The following is a 17,582-nucleotide window of genomic DNA, read 5'->3' on the forward strand; positions in this document are numbered from 1 at the left end:
TGGTCCTGACCTAAGGCAAGTGTAAAATTCCCCTGGGTGACGAGGAAGAGATGCTTTCTCTTCCACCCGCATTGCCAGCTTTCACAAACACGTGTGCAACACAAGAAGCTTCGGGGTAGTTTTTGCTGCTTTCTCCCCCTCTGTGTAAAAAGTGCCCATCCCTCACGCGCAAGGCCTCCCTCCATAATTCCCTTGCTCTTATTTACCAGGGCAGCAGCCACCGGAAGTTCGCATATGGGCAAAACCGCGCGCAAAGCCCAGTCGCTGCGAGCCTCTGACCCTGGAGGTTCCCTTGGTGGCAAATACGCGCCCGGCCGCCTTAGCGAGAGGCTCACGCCCAGTTAGAGGAGCTAGAGGTGGGTCAGACGCCCAGACGCACGCATGCACGCACGCAGCTCTTCTGGGAGTACGAAGCGCAGCTTGCACGCCCGAGGCGGGCCTGGTCTCCAGGCGGCCTTGAACCCCCTCGCAACGCAGTTGCGCTCTCCCGCTTCCAAGACCTTCAAGAGCGCGAAGGAGGAGGGAGGAAGGGGTTAAGGCCGCGGCGCGCTCCTTGCTATTTGTGGACGCCGGTCTGGAGCTCGCCTCTAGGCTGCTTACTGCGCGGCTCAGCCTGCCTCTCTCCTTCGCTGCGCCCGCCTGCTCCTCCTCCTCCTCGCTGAGCAGCAGCAGGTGGCGGCGGCGGCGGCAGGCGCGAGAGAGTTAACCCGCGTGGCGACGGCTGCGCGGGAGGCAGCCAGGCAGCGGCTGCGGGATCCAGAGAGGCGGCAGCCGGGGCGGGAAGAGGGTGCAGCCGCGGCGGCGGCGGCGGCGGCGGCGGGTTGCTAGGGATGGAGAGCGCCCGTGTCACCCGGATGTGAGTGTCATGTTGGCCCAAACTCGAAGGGATTTGCAAGCAGCGGCGGCGGAGAAGAAGAACCGGCGGCGGCGGCGGCGGTGGTTGTTGTAGTAGCCACCCAGCGACTCTTCCCACCCACCCCGTTCCAAGCCCTTGCCCTCTCGCTCGCTCTGCCACCATGGGGACCGCCGGATAGCAGGCAGCGCAGGGGCAAGGGCCAAGAGGGGGGCATCGCCTCACGCCTGGCTTGGAGCGGCGACGGGCAGAAGGAGGGCGAAAGGAGCGGCGCCCGCGTCTCGGGGGGCCCCGCAAGAAAGTGACCATGATGCCCCAGCAGCAGCAGCAGCAGCCGCAGCTCCCTGATGGTAAGAGCCGCCCTCACCTTCCAGCCCCCCACCTCCATCCCTCTCCGCCTCCCCAAGCAGCAACAACCGCGGCGGCAGCAGCAGCAGGAGGATGCCTTGGGATTAAAAGAGCGAGGGATTTTGGGGATGTTGGGATTAGAGGAGGGAACCGCGGGGAGGATTAAGGGGCTGGCGAAAGGAAGGGCTGGAGGGCTGGGGGTCACGGGGTTATGGCAGGCTCCCGAGGCGAAGGCGAGCGAGCCTCCCGCGGCCGCCTCCCCTTCCCTCGGGAGCGCGTTGCATTGATTTCGCACGTCTGCCTTTCGCCGCGAGGCTGGGGAGGGAAGGAAGGGCGAGAAGCGGGACGCGGCGCCTTTCGACGGGAGGCTTGGGGTTTTTGTTTTTTTTTTGCTGTGGGTGCCCCGGGCATGTGCCGTGGTGGTTAAGGCTCTTGCGGAAGGCGGGCGAGCAGCGCTCTCTCCCTCCCCCTTCCACCTCTTCGCCGAGCGCCGAGGGAGAGACGACACATGGGGCTCGTGTGTGTGTGTTAATCGCCTTTGCAAACAGGCTCGGGCAGGCGCTGCTGCCCCCCCCCCCGTCAACCTCCCGCTCCTCTTTCTCCCAGAGAGCGAGCTGCGTGGAAATGATTCATCTCTCCTGAAATTGACAGCGACTTTGATATCGCACGCGCGCGCGTGCTTTTCCTCGCGCGCGCCAGGGGCAAGATAAGCCCCCCCTCCCTCTTTTGGAGTTCACTTTCAGTGGTGCCCCTTTGCCAAGGAGAGGGGTCAAGAGGTTGACCGCCTTCGTTTTTGACATCCCATAAAAATAGAAAGACGGAAGTGCGGGGGGGGGGGAGGAAGAAGGAGAAAGCAGTGCAACTTGGAGGAGGGGGCGGAATTACGAAACGGTTCTAGGAGAAATAATTGTAGAGTGAATCTGACAACGTTTGCTGTTGCATCAAACGGTCACCTGAGGCAGGAACTCTTCTTCTCCTTGGGTAACCTAGCAATGGACCCAGCTGCTGATGTGACCCGTGCAATCTGATGGGCCAGCCACTCATCATTCTCTGACTCTGTCCCCACTCTCCCTTCTCTGAGATTTAATGCAAGATCCATTAATTCTTTGGTCTGTGGGAAACATGCTAGCAACATCCAAGAGTTACCTTCTCCCCAACCTTCACCCACCCCAAGGGAGCCATCTTAAGCTGTCCCCCAATCAACCTCTGTTTTGCATCTCTGTATGTGCTCACAGCACTGGAGGTGAAGCAGCACAAGAAGCTACAACTAGGTTCTTGTCACTAGATTATGCAAAGGAGCACAGGACATGGCAACCCCCCCCCCCCAGTATTGCCTCAGTAACGGGAGAAAAAGCATTTGTAAAGGAACATCTTTACTACATCTTTGTTCTGTCTGAAGAGCAGTGATCAAAAGATATTAGTTCACCCCCTGCCTGTGCAAAGCTTCTTGTCAATTTCTCTTTCTCTAATTTCCTTTGCATTCCTCCGTCTTTCCCCCCTCACATATATCCTCAAGTTTAGAGCACAGATAGAAGCTGCTTCCCGCAGGCACACTTGGTAGGCTAGAATCTAAGATCCTTATCAAGGTCCATTGCATCTTCTTTCTTTGCAATTTAGGCTGCTTCTTCCAAACAGTCCTTTCTGTATTCTGTATTCTAGGATCAAAAAACCTTTGATTTGAGAGTTAAGGCACCTACTAAATGCATGTACAAAAAAAGGCAGGAAAAAGATAAGTTCAGGTGTCGATAAACGTGTTGAGCCAGTGCGCAGCAGTTGTGGAAAGGGAAAATTCTATGTTAGGGGTGGAACACAAGGAAAGGGATTGAGAATAAAACAGCCAATGTTATAATGCCACTATACTAATCTATGGTGCAAGTTTACCTGGAAGACTCTGTTCAGTTCTGATTGTTGTATCTGGAAAAGTATATTTGTAGGGTTGGGAAAGGTTCAGAAAAGGCATATTTTTCTCACTCTCTCATAATACTATAATCTGGAGTCATGTAATGAAGCTGAATGTTGGAAGACTCAGGACAGACAAAGCAACGTATTTCTTTACACAGCCCACACTTCGACTATGGACTTCACTACTGCAGGATATAGTAACAATGGTGGCTTTAAGAGAGGATTAGACAAATTCACGGAGGATAAGTCTATCAGTGACTACTAGCCGTGATGGCCGTAGACTATCTATAATATTGGGGGTGGCATGCCTCTGATTAGCATTTGCTACGGAACACAAGTGGGGAGAGTGCTGTGACACTTAGGTCCGGCTTGCAGGCTTTCTCCATAAACATCCAGTTGTCCACAGTAAGAGCAGAATACTGGTCAGATGGGCCTTTGCGCTGATCATCCAGGGCTCTTATGTTCTCATCCCAACCTCCACATATTGCACGCAATAAGCATGCTCTGCAGTCTCACACATTGTGTTTGTTTATTGCTTCGTCTCTGAGCACCCAAGCTTTGCCTTGGTCTTTCAGTCCCAGTTGTCCTCCCATACAGGTTAGGAGAACACCGAAGTTTAGGACACTGTAGACAATGGCCATTATGGGGATCAGGGCACACTGCCCCCCTGCTATCCCTACCTGCTTTCATTTTGGATTTTTCATTATCTGCTTAGCTTGCTTTACAACAGGACCCAGATAGCCATTGTTGAAGGGTGATGGGAGCTGCAGTCCAGCAACATCTGGAGGATCACACATTGGCCACTCCTGGATTAGAGCACATGGTTAGCAGTGACAAGCTATATGTGGGTGGCTATGGGCTATATATAGCCTATATATGGGCTAATAGATGGAGGATGTAGAAAAGGATATAAGACTGGGGGCACTCAAGCATTGATTCAATATACAAGTCAGCAGGAGAAAGGAGGAGGGTGAGTGCTGGATGTATAAGCTAACAGTAAAACGTACATTGGCATTGGCTTTGCAACAGGTTCTCTCTGAAATGAGTTAATTAAATATTTAGAATCCACAAGCAGAGCAGATTCTGATGTTCCAGTTCTACTTTTTGATTAAGAATGCACACCATAATAAGAGTTTTGCAGAAGGCTGGCTGTTAAGAATTAAGTCTTTAGCTTTTAAAATCTAAAAAAGGTACATACTTACAAAAAAGGTACATTTCCATAGACCACCAGCTTCATCTTTATCTTGTAGATGCTATGAATTTAGTATACCTGGGTGTGCTGTGGTGTGTGTAAAGGGCTTCTGGGGGGAAAAACAACACAAGCTGCTTTCATTATACAGATGTTCTTGTTCCTGAATGACATCCAAAAATCTGTGCCCACAATTCTGACTACCATGCAACCATTCTGTCACCTTCTGACATGTCCAAGAAACAGATATCAGGATGGTTTATAGCTTTAATTTTAAAACTTAGACTTAGGGGCCTGGTTTAGGGAATCACCCCCCCCCCCCCATCCTGTGGTGTCTCTGAGTGTGGCCTTTAACTTTCTACCATTCATTTCAACAGGAGGAAATAAATAGCTTTTCTTGGGACAGTATTGTGGTGAGAGCAAAATCCACCCCAGGGTGCTCTGCAATATACATGCCTTCCCTCTATAGAAGTTCTCTTATCCGTCATCACAGGAGGCATGTTGCTAGTTATTATCAAGGGTTCACAGATTTGACTGCCAGGTTGATTGCAGTCTTCCCCCATACCTTGTTTCTGCTGTCACACCACCCAAAATGCAGTGTGACAAAATGCAACATGAAGAGACAAGACTCACCCCTTTCCCAAGCCTGGAGAGATGCAGTGGTGGCCTCTGTTTTCATGCTGTACTTTGGAGGCAATCTTGAGTTTCTTCAAAATGCAGTACAAAGCCACAGGCAAGACTCTGCTCTGCCTAAGTCCTCTGTACACGTCAGTAGCCTCAGGAAAGGAGCAGAGTTAGTAGCAAACACAAGTAATGCTAGACAAAAATGGTGGATCCATAGTAGTAGTAATTGCTGTATAGCATTAAAGATAACTGTCTTTTGGGGAAAGTGTGTTCAGTTATCAAAGAGAGAATTACTATGTTAGCCAAGAAGCAATGCATATTTACGTTGAAAGGATTGGTTTGCTTGTTTGTTTATGTCAGCAGGGATATATTCCAGTTTCTGTAGTGACTGAAATGACTTCACATATTATGGATTTAAGAGAATCTGTAATGTTTGCTCTTACAAGCGGAGGCAGTTTGTACCAAACAATCAAATGAAGAAACTTCTATTAACTGGAAACTGGACTCTTTTATCAATTGTAAACTTGGTTTGATTGATTTGAATTCAGCTTCTTTGATATATCTTTAATATGCCTTGAGGATTCAGGGTGTGTTAACTTCAGAACGTGTCAAGACAAATGCTAATGTTTGTAAATGTGATTCCCCAAGTCTTTAAATTATTATTATTATTATTATTATTATTATTATTATTATTATTATTATTATTAAAGATGCTTCAAAATATAGTGAAAACAGTTTAAAAAGGACAGGATTATTTTAAAACAGGATAAATGCATCATCTTCTCCCCTTTTCCCATTTTTTCCTACAGAAGCAAGCTATGCAAATAGCACCAAAATTCCTCTTCCTGGTGACGGACCAATTCTCCAGTCGAACAGCTCAGCACCATCCAAGCAAACTGTGCTATCTTGGCAAGCTGCAATTGATGCTGCTAGACAAGCCAAGGCTGCCCAAAGCATGAGCACCACCCCAGCCCAACCTGTAGGATCTCTGTCCCAAAGAAAACGCCAGCAATATGCCAAGAGCAAAAAACAGGGTAATACATCCAACAGTCGGCCAGCCCGGGCCCTTTTCTGTTTATCCCTCAATAACCCAATCCGGAGAGCCTGCATTGGTATAGTAGAATGGAAGTATCCTTTTTTATGAGTGGTTTTTTTGTTCTTACCATCTCTACTCTGAATACTCAAAAGTGTGTCAAAGACATGGACCTGGGCTTAGACTAGATATTGCACAGAATTCTGTATTATCGCTGTATTCCTACTCTCCCCCCCCCCTTTTCATTTTAACCAAAATCAGCCTGGGCAAGTTGGAAATTGGAATGGAGAAAATGTGAGTAGAGAAAAGCTGCTTAACCCTTTCCCAACTAAAAATCAGTCCCCCTAAGCCTCCTTTATTCCTCTGAGGTGATGGTGGCGAAATCTTCCCTGTTAGATTTTCTCCTCTGGGTGAAAAAGCAGCCTGGGTAGGGGATTAAAACTGCTAAGTTATAGCCTGTCCATGTTGATTTGGACTTATGAAATGTGGCAGAGAGGAGTGAATGTTACTTTTATGTAAGTCTTAGATACAAGGTCTTGTGTTCTTAAAATGCAGTTCTAAAAATATCCTTTAATACATAGTGTTTTGGACTTCAGGATTTATTTCACATTTATTAAGCTATTGTTGAGGTGTTTTAGATACACATGCTTAGATTCATATATGCTTATTAAAGCAAATTACCTGATGCCACAAGATGAGACTTTATTGTGTCATCACTATTTAGAACTTCATTCTGAGAGGATAAATTTGTGCTTCAAAAATGAATGTACAGAAGAGCCTTTTGAGCAAGATGGGTAGTATGTTACCTTGCTAAAAAAAAGTTGCCTTTTTTATATAGTTAGTATACTAACCCCACAATCCTATACATTTCTAGCCAGAACTAAGTCCTACTGAGTTCAATTGGGGTTGCTCAGAGGTAAATGGGATTGCAGCTTCCAATTTCAGTTGAACCAACCCATGCGTAAGTATGTGGCTGGTCAAAACTGTTATTTTTATATTCTATAAATGCTACAGATTTTTCACTAGCGTGTTCTTACATTTTTCTCCCTATCTAATAATCTGTACGTACCCATGTAAAATTGATGTGCCAAAATTGGGTTGGATCCAGATATAGGCAGATATCACTGTGGTTTTATTCCATGGCTGTTGTGCCTATGCAGATTCCATTAGCACTAATGATCTGTATCTACACTGAGGAGAGAACTGATCTGTAAGCATTTCAAATATTTGAATCAAAATATTGATTTAATATTACAGTAATTGGATATATCTATATCTATAATCTGTATATATATTGTGCGAAATAATGTAATTGTGCAGTTTCTTACTAAAAAGAGGGCATTGATGAAAGGTCATGTGCTGAAAAAGATTTAGGTGAGACAATATAATGGATGCTTGTGGAGGAGGGGTTGTCACTTCCATCAGTCAAAAGAAGAGCCTGAACGTGTCAGTTTTATTTCAGAAACAAGCCTATTGTCCTTAATGCAGAAATTAGTAAGGAATTAGACTGAGTTGTATATAAATATATCCCAACACTGTATGATCCTTAACAAGATACTTCAGACCATTTGACATATTTATATTACTGGCTATTTTTGCCAATTGTGTGGCCTTAGCTGTTTACATCCCATTCCCAGAAGATGATTCTAATTCAACAAATCAAAACTTGGTAAGTATGTGGGGTATTTTTTTTTTATTTCCCCCCTGTGCTTGAAGTTCTTTATTTATTTTAAATGTACATGAAACCTTAATAAAAGTATGGAATGAATTATACATTTAGTTGGGGTGGGTGAGATGAGAACCAACATTCTAAAATGTATTTTGCTGCTTTGGTTGCCAGTTCCAATAGGCACGCTCTGGTTTCTGATATAATAAGATGGTTTGTGATAATTCTTGGCGCGATACAAATGCATTTCGAGGAACACAGTAATTGGATTTATATGTTGCTGATGTTTTATACCGTCTGCCGTCTTAGTGCTCAGCCCTCACATGAACTTTTATTTCTCTATTCATGTAGTTTCAATTATTTTCACATTTTAAAATAAAAATCATAGTAGCATTGAATGGTTTATATTATCAATAGAGTTGTACCTTTAAATGCATTATTCTGTGATAACGATTTACTGGGAAGTAATGGACAAAGTTAGCTCCCTAATTAAGAGATTAGACTCTGGAGGGAAGGGTATCATAATGCTGTTGATTTCAGTGAGAGCATCAGTGGGGTTTGACCCATGTAAATGCAGCAGATACCAAGGTTTATATATTAAAACAATGGACTTGTATCCAAAGGTATTCTTCTGCTAGTGGAAAGTCTCTTTTGCACATGGGATCACTGTTTACAAACTAGTAGATGACTGCATGATAAAATGATTCCCCAAACCCAAAAAAGGTTCTCTGCTGTGCAAGTTATCTCTCCAGCCTTTTTCACAGGATCATTTTATGATCCTCTACAGTTCATATATGACAGCCTGTGTCTTCCAGTGAACATCTACATTTCTCATACTGTAACACAACTGCCCCCCTCCCCATACATTGTGACTCTGTGGTCTAGTGCAAGGGTCAGCAAATCTTTTCAGCAGGGGGCTGGTCCACTGTCCATTAGACCTTGTGGGGGGCCGGACTATATTTTTTTTTGGGGGGGGGGGAATGAATGAATTTCTATGCTCCACAAATAACCCAGAGATGCACTTTAAATAAAAGGACGCATTCTACTCATGTAAAAACACGCTGATTCCTGGAGCGTCCGTGGGCTAGATTTAGAAGGTGATTGGGCCGGATCCGGTCCCTGGGCCTTAGTTTGCCTACCCATGGTCTAGTGACTTGGAAAACATACCTAGGGACGGTTCAAATGTGGCCACTTCCTCATGTTGGGATTTCTGTTCATGTATGGGGGATTTTTTTTTTAAAGTGTCCTCATGTGAACATCAGGTCCTATGTGAAAAACTTCCCATGTTAGATAGCAAGCTAGTTTTTAAGCCTTCTGTGCAGTTTGATTTATTTCTAATGCTTGAGGCATAGGGTCTTAGTAACAAATCATGTACATCCTTCTAGGATGAAAGCAGAGATGGTCTGCAGATCGTTGTTTGAGCACATTGCCAGCCCCAAATAAATAGATCTGAGTAATCTTTCGATTCTGTTAGTCACAATTGATTTTGTCATTATTTTCTCAATCTTTTAAAATATATTGGTGCTTATCATCCTCAGTTTAGTATTTTTAGAGGTACAATCAAACACTTCTTTGGTATCTTTTGATTGAAACATATAAAACCAAATAGAAAGAATTCAACATTTCTTGATATGCAGTTTTTGCTTGCTCGTATCCTAGCTTGAGATTCTGTATACGAGGAGTGCTTTGAAGTCTGTAATACTAAATAGTGTTGGTTTGTTTCTCTTTTAGGTTTTTTTTGTCACTGCACAATGAAGACACTTGTTTGAAAAGCCCCTTAAAACATTGGTTACCTGTTTTTATACACACACACACACACACACAATGCCTTCGGTATTGTTAATTTACTGAGATTATGATATTAAACAGCTACAGACAACAAAAACCGGAAAAAACAGCACAATTCAGGTCACTGTAAAGAACAATCTATGTAGCGGTGTGTCTGAGCAGTCTGTTTTTGCTCCCAGAAATTTAGGACACAAATCTCTGTGTCACTGTCAATCCACTAGGAGGTCTGTGCTAATAACCAATATCATAAAGCATTATTTGAAGTGGGTAAAGCATCTGTCTGCATCAGAGGCTGGCAATTTATTGAATTTTAGCTGGGTTCATCTTGTTTTAACTTTGCACCTTTATGCAGTGTTCAAAACCAATCATTTTGGCTTAGTTCATGGGCAAGTTTAAGTATTTTATTTTTATACGTCTTGCTTTCATCTTTCATTTTTTAAAAATGCCTTTGATGTTTCTTTACACAAAAAAACCTTGTAGATTTTTCACAGAGTTTTACACTGGGTATTGGCAATAGAGCTCTCATTGGACTGTATGTATTATGCAACTGTGTGTTCAGAGAAACACATTTTACATTTGCACAAATCCTTAATGACTTTGTTGAGCAGTGAGGAAAAGCTTAATTGGCTACAATTTATTTGAATTGATTATTGCATACAAAGCTATTTAGATGGATGAGGAACATTTAAAAACAACAGCTGTGTAATATTTACAGTATTTTTTGCTCTATAGGGCTCACCAGACCACAAGACGCACCTAGTTTTTGGAGGAGGAAAACAAGAAAAAAAATATTCTGAATCTCAGAAGCCAGAACAGCAAGAGGATTTGCTGCGCAGTGAAAGCAGCAATCCGTCTTGCTGTTCTGGCTTCTGGGATAGCTGTGCAGCCTGCATTCGCTTCATAAGACGCACACACATTTCCCCTTACTTTTTAGGTGGGAAAAAGTGAGTCTTATAGAGCAAAAAATATGGTAGTTCTACAGTACAGTGGAACCTCGGGTTGCGAATGTGATCCATGAGAGAGGCACGTTCGCAAACCGCAGCACTGCGTCTGCGCACGCGCGGGTTGCGATTCAGCGCTTCTGCGCATGCCCAAAACCCGGAAGTAACCCGTTCCAGTACTTCCGGGTTTGGTGCGGTGCGCAACCCGAAAACGCGTAACTTGAAGCGTCTGTAACCCGAGGTACCACTGTACGTAATTGATAGCCCCTGTACCATGAATTGTGTATTTTACAGTAAATTTTACTGACTATAAATCAGGGTGGGCTGGCCACAGGTCGGCTGCCCATGTTGCAGGGTAGACTAGTCCAGATTGTTAGGGCTTTGAACGGGTCCATTGGGTGTCACCCACAGTCTTTGGATTAATCTGACAGCCCGATTACATATAATTGGCAGGGTTCTGAACTTTAGAAGGGGAAAGGTGACAGCTTGTTTGCTTGTGAACAATTCTCACTACAGCCAACCAAAGACAACCAACCACGCCCTAAGCCACCCCCAACCTCTCTCACCACCAAGGAAACACAACAAATGAATAGTAAGAGAACCCTTACAAGTAACACTGACACCCTCCCACTACGTAGAATAAAAGAAGCATAGCCACCCCACCCCACTCGCCATTCTTCCCTCCTCTTCTTCCCCCCTTTTCTTTTCTCTTTTTCTTCCTAATTGTTTAAACCAATTCATGAACCAAGAACTTATATGTTGACCACTAATAATGAAATGTATGCTGTAGATATTTTTCCGCATTTATTGTGCTGTTTTTGTGATATACAAATGACATGAGAAAACTTGGTATACTTATTTGTATAATATTATTCTTGTTTATAAAACTCAATAAAAAACAAACTAAACAAAGCAGCATATAGGAAGAATATCTGCCAATGCCATCGTGTATTGTTCACCTTGAATGCAACCACTAGAAGTGCCTCTTTTATAATAGATTAAGTTTTAGTTTACAATGGTGGAACTCCCTGCCTACGTTAGGAAATGAAGACATTCTTCTGCGTATTGTGTGAAGGGTAAAAAGGAATTGTTGAGATCTGGAAGATATTTTTATTTTATTGTCGCCCAGACCACGTACATCACTAGCAGCATAACTGATTACACCAACAGTGAGCAGCTCACTTTAGTGAATAATATCAGTATGTCAGCTTCTCTATTAGGTGACTTATATGGCGGATTATAAAGTTTAATCCATCTTCCATGGAAGGCAATCAACACAGTAGGCAAGGTGGATGAAACTATTAATTGTACAATCAATTTCCGCCCCCAAATGGATTCTCACAGTAAACGTTAGATTAATACAAATTGTGACTGACACCACTTATAAATAAAATTTACCCATCAACTCATCCAAGGCATTTTGAATCAATTTACAGTGGAGAACTTTGTAAACTAAATGATGACCCCCATATTTCAGCTTGCTCAGCACGATACTTTGCCTACAGATTCTTCAGGAAAAGGCATTTGTGTGACTGTGATCCCCCCTTGCAGCTAGTTTTCTGCAAGACTTTATGGCTGCAATCTGATACAAACCTATTTGGAAGTAAGTGCCATTGAAGTCAATAGGACCTACTTCTGAGTAGACACGTATAGCATGGCATTGTCAGTGTAAAGTTAAGCATGCGGCCTTAAAAAACCTCATGTGCCTGTTCACTGATGACATAACATCGTCAGTTTCAAAGCACTGAACTTTGGTAGCAGCGGGTAGTTTGGTGGAGGAATAACCTTACAAATAAAGAAAGCTGATTGCTAGGCCAAAAATAAATACTCAGATAAAATGCGATAGCTTCTGCTAAAACATAAGCAGAAAGCATTTTGTCTCAGAATAAAATAGGATGTTATGTGATATTTAAAAATGTATAATAAAGCCAGAAAATATTATCATACTGCTTCAGAAACCCAAATCCGTAAATGGTGTGTGTGTGTGTGTGTGTGTGTGTGTGTGTGAGAGAGAGAGAGAGAGAGAGAGAGAGATGATGTATTTTTCCCCCCAATCCAAAGAAAGATGGAGTGGAATTGGAGTAGGATAGCAAAGAAGACATGAATTCCAGAATTCAGTTCTTATTGAAAATGGACTCATTTGCCTTTCTTAAAATGTTAGTACTAGTGTACTCCTGATAAAAACTAATAGTTTGTTGCCCTACCACCAATAGGTATATGGAAGCAGACTTCTGTGCTCATATTTCTTGCTACACGAGGAACTATGTGTGCAGCTACATGCTGCATGTGCGCTTCACTTTTTTGATCCAGCAGCTTTTTTTATATATATGAAAAAGCTGGTGATCAGCTGTTTGGGAGGAAAACCTTCCCCTTCCCTGCCAAACAACTGATTTTCTTTTTTTTCTTTTTTTTAAAAAGAAGAGATCAGTGTGTGCAGCTCCAGCTGCTGTGCACTTACTTCACTGGGCTAGAACAAGTAGGATCATAATTGACAAAAATACTTCTGGAGCAATATGCTCCAGACTTTTTCTGTTAATAGCAATTGGTGTAGAGAATTCATTGCCTTGGAGAATTGCTGCAGCTGTTCTCCTTTTCCTGAAGTCCACGGTTTTGTCCTCACTGCTTACGTTTGAGGTGGAAGGAGATGTTACGGAGGTCCTTGCAGAAAGCAGAATGAGCTTAGGATTTCATCATGTGTTTTCTTAGGGGACTTTTGATCTTTGGTGGATAATAACGAAGCAGGATGTGGCATAGGTTACAGCAGCATTACAAGTCTTAATATAACCATTGTGATCCCTTCTTCCTAAGAGTCCTGGCTATTTTAGCTTGGTGAGTGTACTGATCATTTTTGTTAGAAATTCCTAGTCTCTCTCCTACAGACCTACACTTCCCAGAATTTTTGCAAACCAAGGATAACTATCAAGTGTGCAATATAACACATATGCGCTGGAGGGAGTTGAAAGGCATATTGTTGCCCTTCTGCTGTCCTTCATGATCAGAGAGGAGTGCTGATGGAGGATGGGGGGCTGTTGTGATGGGGCCCCGGGCTATACTCAGGTGGACGGAAAGCTACTATTGGTTTTTTTCCTAGTGATGGTAGCAAGCAGAAAGCCCTGAAACTGTGTTTGGGTGAGAGCAGAGGAAAGGTAGGGCACTTGGTACTCTTTTGGAGGGTCCAAGCCTTGCAGATTGCCCACCGGACTTGGTTCTTGGACCGCTCAGCTGTGCTGTTGCAGTGAAATGGCTGTTGCAATGAAAAAGTAAGCCCGCAGGGCATGGGGATACAGCAGTGGATCTGTGTTTGTGTCTTTCCCAAACCTCACGTAGGATTTTTCTGTAAAACATACCAAGTCTGTAGTTGAAAGATGTCCTTAAAATGCAATAACAAAGCAACAAAATAACCCAATAGAAAACTCAAAGGCAAATGTGCTGTCAGGGACTGGTAGGTCTCTGACAAGTGTTTGGCGGAGGCAGGGGGTCCAGGGGCTGAACTAGGAGAGGGGGCCCAGTGATTTATGGGGTTTTGTGCCACCTGCAAGGCAGAAGCCAGAGCTGGAGGAAGGCAAAGAGCTTGAGCAGTCAAGAGACAGAGGAGGAGGTGCAGGACATGTTGGAATAGGAGGGGGGAGGCTGTTCAGGCAAGGGGTGGGCTGGTCGAATCCATGCCGTCCTCTGCCTTGCTGTCTCCAAGAACCAGGAGGGACTTGAAGAGGTAAGCACAGTGATATCTTCTGCGCAGCAGAATCCCGGGTTGCATGCACACACTCTGTCAGATGAGGGTACGTAAGCCTGGGGGTGGGGGATGCATGTTCCCACTGTTGCTTTGAACCTGGGAAAGTTAATGTCAGCTATGTGGTTGCTGAAGGGGTGCCGGTAGCGCTGTGGGTTAAACCACAGAGCCTAGGACTTTTTGATCAGAAGGTTGGCGGTTCAAATCCCTGCGATGGGGTGAGCTCCTGTTGCTTGGTCCCTGCTCCTGCCAACCTAGCAGTTTGAAAGCACGTCAGAGTGCAAGTAGATAAATAGGTACCACTCCGGCGGGAAGGTGAACGGCGTTTCCGTGCGCTGCTCTGGTTCGCCAGAAGCGGCTTAGTCATGCTGGCCACATGACCGGAAGCTGTACGTCGGCTCCCTTGGCCAATAAAGCAAGATGAGTGTTGCAACCCCAGAGTCGGCCACAACTGGACCTAATGGTCAGGGGTCCCTTTACCTTTTATGTGGTTGCTAGAAGGGTGAGCATGTTTGTATTATCTGCGCCTTAGGAGCTGCTGCACATGCTTCTGTCAATAAAGAATTGAACTATTGGCCATTTGTCCTCCTTGGCTGGATGTGCACATCTCACAAACAGGAATAATTTAAATTTTAAGGTAGAAGTGTCCATTCTTTAATAACAGAAACCCTGTACTGTTCAAACAAACACAATTTTAAATCCAGTTTGTTTTTAAAGATGATTCTTCTGAATGGTCTTTTGTGAGAAGAACAATATCTCTTTCTTCCTTTGCTCTTCTTTGCCTTCCTGATGAGCACACCCGCTGGGATAATTGCTAATATTCATTAGGCCTTATCTTGGAAGTCTGTACTGTTTTAATTTGGCCTTGCTGCTAGTAAAGCTTTTTTACTGACTGCGTGCAAGCAATATTCATGACTGTCTTGATTAGATTCCCCTGCCACTGAATCAGCCAATTTTTGTTGGATCCTATACAGAAGATGGTTCTGCTTTGTACATGACATTGTATTCTGGAACAAAATGGTAGTGTGAGATTGTGTTCAGAATTGCTCCTTTCTCTGTGGGGACAATGTCAGAATCAGATCTTATCTAAACAGTACCTCTGTAACTCTGCCTCTGTTTATTGCTTTCATGACATTCATTTCCTTGGTTGTCTTCTGGCAGGGATTGGCAGGGCTCTGGTGGGGGGGGGGAGGCAGGTCGGCTAGGGTCTGACCCCGGGGAGGGAACCAGCGATTTATAGGGTTTAGTGCCTCTCACAAGGCAGGAGCCAGGGAGGAGGAAAGAGGACAGGTCGGAGCAGCCAAAAGCAGAGGTGGGAGCGCAGAATGTGTCAGAAGGAAAACGGAGGAAGAGGCTTTTCAGGTCAGGGACAGGCCGGACAAGTCCCCATGTTCCCCCATCCCACTGTCTCCTAGGACCAAGAAGGGGTTGAAGAGGGAAGAGCAGTGACTGCTTCCGTGTAGGAGAAGTTTCAGATTGTGTCCCCACCCCTGGTCAGATGAGGGTACATAAACTGGTGGAGGGGCATGGTTCCATTGGTGCTGCAACTGGACTGTAGGGCGCAGACCTGGAGACAGCTGCCAAGAGGCTAAAAGGATGTGGGTGGATGGATCCAAGGCGCCATGGAAGTTGCTGTAAGTAGGTGCTTTTTTTTGTCAGTAAGGCATGAACTATCAGATGTGTGCCTTCCATGGCTGAGGGTGCTTTGAACATCTTTCCAGATTTTTCTTAGCTGTGCTGTTTCAATGTGTGCCTCTTTTACTTCGTGTATATCCTCCTGGTTCTTGCCCTTGGTTATCTATAGTCCCTCTAGCCCTATTATTTATTTTTTTCTGTTGTCCTTGGGGCCTGAATTTTGGCTACTCAGCACTGAATATTTCCTCTACAATTTATTTCATCCTTAATTTTTTGCATCAACATGAAAATTGCATATAATTGAAAGGTCTGCTTATAGTTAGTGTGAATTAAGGTGGGAAATTTACAGTTTCTGGAGTTCAAGGGCTTTATTCATGCAGGAACTATTTACAGGATGAGTAGCGAGAAATAGCAGACATCTTGTCTGGAGAGAAAAGCAAACAAAAAATGGACTCAGCTTTTAGGAGTGGCTTAACTTCGGCAAATAAAAAGACTACAAGTAAATGCTGGCTAGATTACTACACAGAACTTTCTGGTGGTTTAAAGTAACACACGCATTACCTACAAATTCAAGAGAAGGAAATGTGTTCACTTATTTCCAACAGGAGCCACAGCATGGCTAGCGGGGGAGGAGGAGAGAGAACACCCCCAGCACTTTCAGGGGTGCTGTGCCGAGCAGGTCTTGGCTAGCAAGCAAGGTGGAGAGTTTAAAAGCTCTTTTTGTGCTAGGTAACCCAAGCAGAGGGGAAGCGGGTGGCGCTCTGGGTAAAACCTCAGCGCCTAGGACTTGCCGATCGTATGATCGGTGGTTCGAATCCCCGTGGCGGGGTGAGCTCCTGTTGTTCGGTCCCAGCTCCTGCCCACCTAGCAGTTCGAAAGCACCCTTAAGTGCAAGTAGATAAATAGGTACCGCTTTATAGCGGGAAGGTAAACGGTGTTTCCGTGTGCTGCGCTGGTGCAGGCTCGCTAGAGCAGCTTCGTCACGCTGGCCACGTGACCCGGAAGTGTCTTCGGACAGCGCTGGCCCCCGGCCTCTTAAGCGAGATGGGCGCGCAACCCCAGAGTCGGTCACGACTGGCCTGTACGGGCAGGGGTGCCTTTACCTTTACTAACCCAAGCAGACCTGCAGAATAATCTTTTGAGCTTTTTGCCTTGCTTGGATGGCAAGGCTTGTTCAGCACAACAGCTCTGGAAGGCTAGGGATGATTGTGCAAGATCTTGTGGGAACTTGGACTGGCCTGCAAGATCTCATGAGAGCACCCAGAACCTTCCAGAGGTGGTGTGTTGAGTGTGATAGAGAACTTAAAAGCTCTTTTCGTGCCGGGTAAACCCAAACTATATTAGCTTGCAAAAAGCCACCCATTGCATTTCTGTCAGAACAGAGATACGAGCTGAGAATTTAACGTTGCTAGCTCTGTGATATATTGAAGTGTACGACCTCTTTTATCTTCTCTTACTACTTGAGATCCTGCAAATATATTGGTCTAGTTCTCAGTGGTGCAGTAAATCTGTGCCCAGACAGTTCCATATCAGACTCCAAAAGAAGACTCACATGACTGCATTTTCCTCCATACAAAACTGTCCATCTGCATAGAAAACTAGCATACTAGGGGGAAGACAAGCCTTTTTGTTTCTTTTATGGCAAGCACAGTAGCCTGGCTTATGTTAACTCTGCTAGAGCATGTCTTTTCTCATATAAAGCATGTAGCAGCGGTTTGATAAGATCTGCCTGGTCATTTTCTTAAAGTAGTGTTTAAAATTCTTATAACTGAATTTATTTGTTTTGAAAACTTACAAATCATTTATGACACCCAAGATGATTTGCAGAATACACACATGCAGTATGCACGTGCATGTGCTCACAGATATACAC

General features: G+C 44.6%; 1 protein-coding gene across 25 annotated transcripts in view; it reads left to right on the forward strand.

Annotated features, from left to right (window-relative positions):
* Positions 1–284: 284 nt before the first annotated feature.
* The window catches only part of CACNA1D (calcium voltage-gated channel subunit alpha1 D), a 190,365-nt gene continuing 173,067 nt past the window's right edge, over positions 285–17,582 (forward strand). For 10 of the 25 annotated variants that reach the window (XM_028719032.2, XM_028719058.2, XM_077924914.1 and 7 more), the window contains exons 1-3: positions 291–1,203; positions 5,726–6,044; positions 7,513–7,618. In XM_028719032.2, the coding sequence (XP_028574865.2) occupies positions 1,161–1,203; positions 5,726–6,044; positions 7,513–7,618 (468 nt within the window). In that variant the 5' untranslated portion in view covers positions 291–1,160. Of the gene's footprint in view, positions 1,204–5,725; positions 6,045–7,512; positions 7,619–17,582 lie in introns of all 25 variants that reach the window. The other 15 variants (XM_028719036.2, XM_028719044.2, XM_028719056.2 and 12 more) reach the window with 5 other exon arrangements.

This window comes from Podarcis muralis, chromosome 2, assembly GCF_964188315.1.
Source record: "Podarcis muralis chromosome 2, rPodMur119.hap1.1, whole genome shotgun sequence".
In the NCBI taxonomy this organism is placed as follows: Eukaryota; Metazoa; Chordata; class Lepidosauria; order Squamata; family Lacertidae; genus Podarcis; species Podarcis muralis.